This window comes from Alligator sinensis, unplaced genomic scaffold (assembly GCF_000455745.1).
Source record: "Alligator sinensis unplaced genomic scaffold, ASM45574v1 scaffold1121_1, whole genome shotgun sequence".
Classification (NCBI taxonomy): domain Eukaryota; kingdom Metazoa; phylum Chordata; order Crocodylia; family Alligatoridae; genus Alligator; species Alligator sinensis.
In genome coordinates this window covers 80618-81317 of record NW_005843357.1, presented here as the reverse complement: position 1 = coordinate 81317, position 700 = coordinate 80618, and the positions used below count along the sequence as shown (strand labels likewise).

Here is a 700-nt window from a genome sequence, read left to right as displayed (position 1 = left end):
GGGCGGCCCCGCGGCCTGAGCGCTTCCTGTGCAAGCTCTGCGGCGTGCACTGTAAGACCCCCGCGCAGCTCAACGGGCACCTGCAGACCCACGCCGAGGGCCCGGCCCCTACCCCTGCCTCCTCCGAAGCCCCACCCCTGCGCTGAGGCCCCCCCACAGGCAAGGCGTCTGGGGACCCGGCCGGGTGCAGGCACAGTGCCCGGGGCTGGCTGCGTCTTGGGAATGGGGTGGTGCAGCTGCATCTCAGACCAGGCGCTGGACCCAGCTGTCCAAGGGATGGAGGGGTGCGCGGCTGCATCTCAGACCTGGTGGTGGACCCAGGTGTCCAAGCCCACCCCTGCGCTGAGGCCCCCCCACAGGCAAGGCGTCTGGGGACCCGGCCGGGTGCAGGCACAGTGCCCGGGGCTGGCTGCGTCTTGGGAATGGGGTGGTGCAGCTGCATCTCAGACCAGGCGCTGGACCCAGCTGTCCAAGGGATGGAGGGGTGCGCGGCTGCATCTCAGACCTGGTGGTGGACCCAGGTGTCCAAGGGAGGGGTGGGGGGGTGGCTGCATCTCAGACGCGGCGGGCTGGTGTGGCCAGCGGCTGCTTGTAGGGCTCAGAGCAAACGGGCTCCGTGTGTCTCCACAGGTACCGGTGAGCCCTGCCCGCTGGCGGCCGCGGCGGCTGCGCCCCCAGTGTCGGCGGTGACGGTGCTGCC

The 700-nt window shown here is 71.6% G+C and overlaps 1 protein-coding gene across 1 annotated transcript in view; it reads left to right on the top strand.

Annotated features, from left to right (window-relative positions):
• Positions 1 to 700, top strand: part of MAZ (MYC associated zinc finger protein) — a 3226-nt gene that overhangs the window by 1224 nt on the left and 1302 nt on the right. Inside the window, exon 4 of the mRNA XM_006038448.2 lies at positions 631 to 697. Coding sequence (XP_006038510.2) covers positions 631 to 697 — 67 coding nt within the window. The remainder of the gene's footprint in view (positions 1 to 630; positions 698 to 700) is intronic.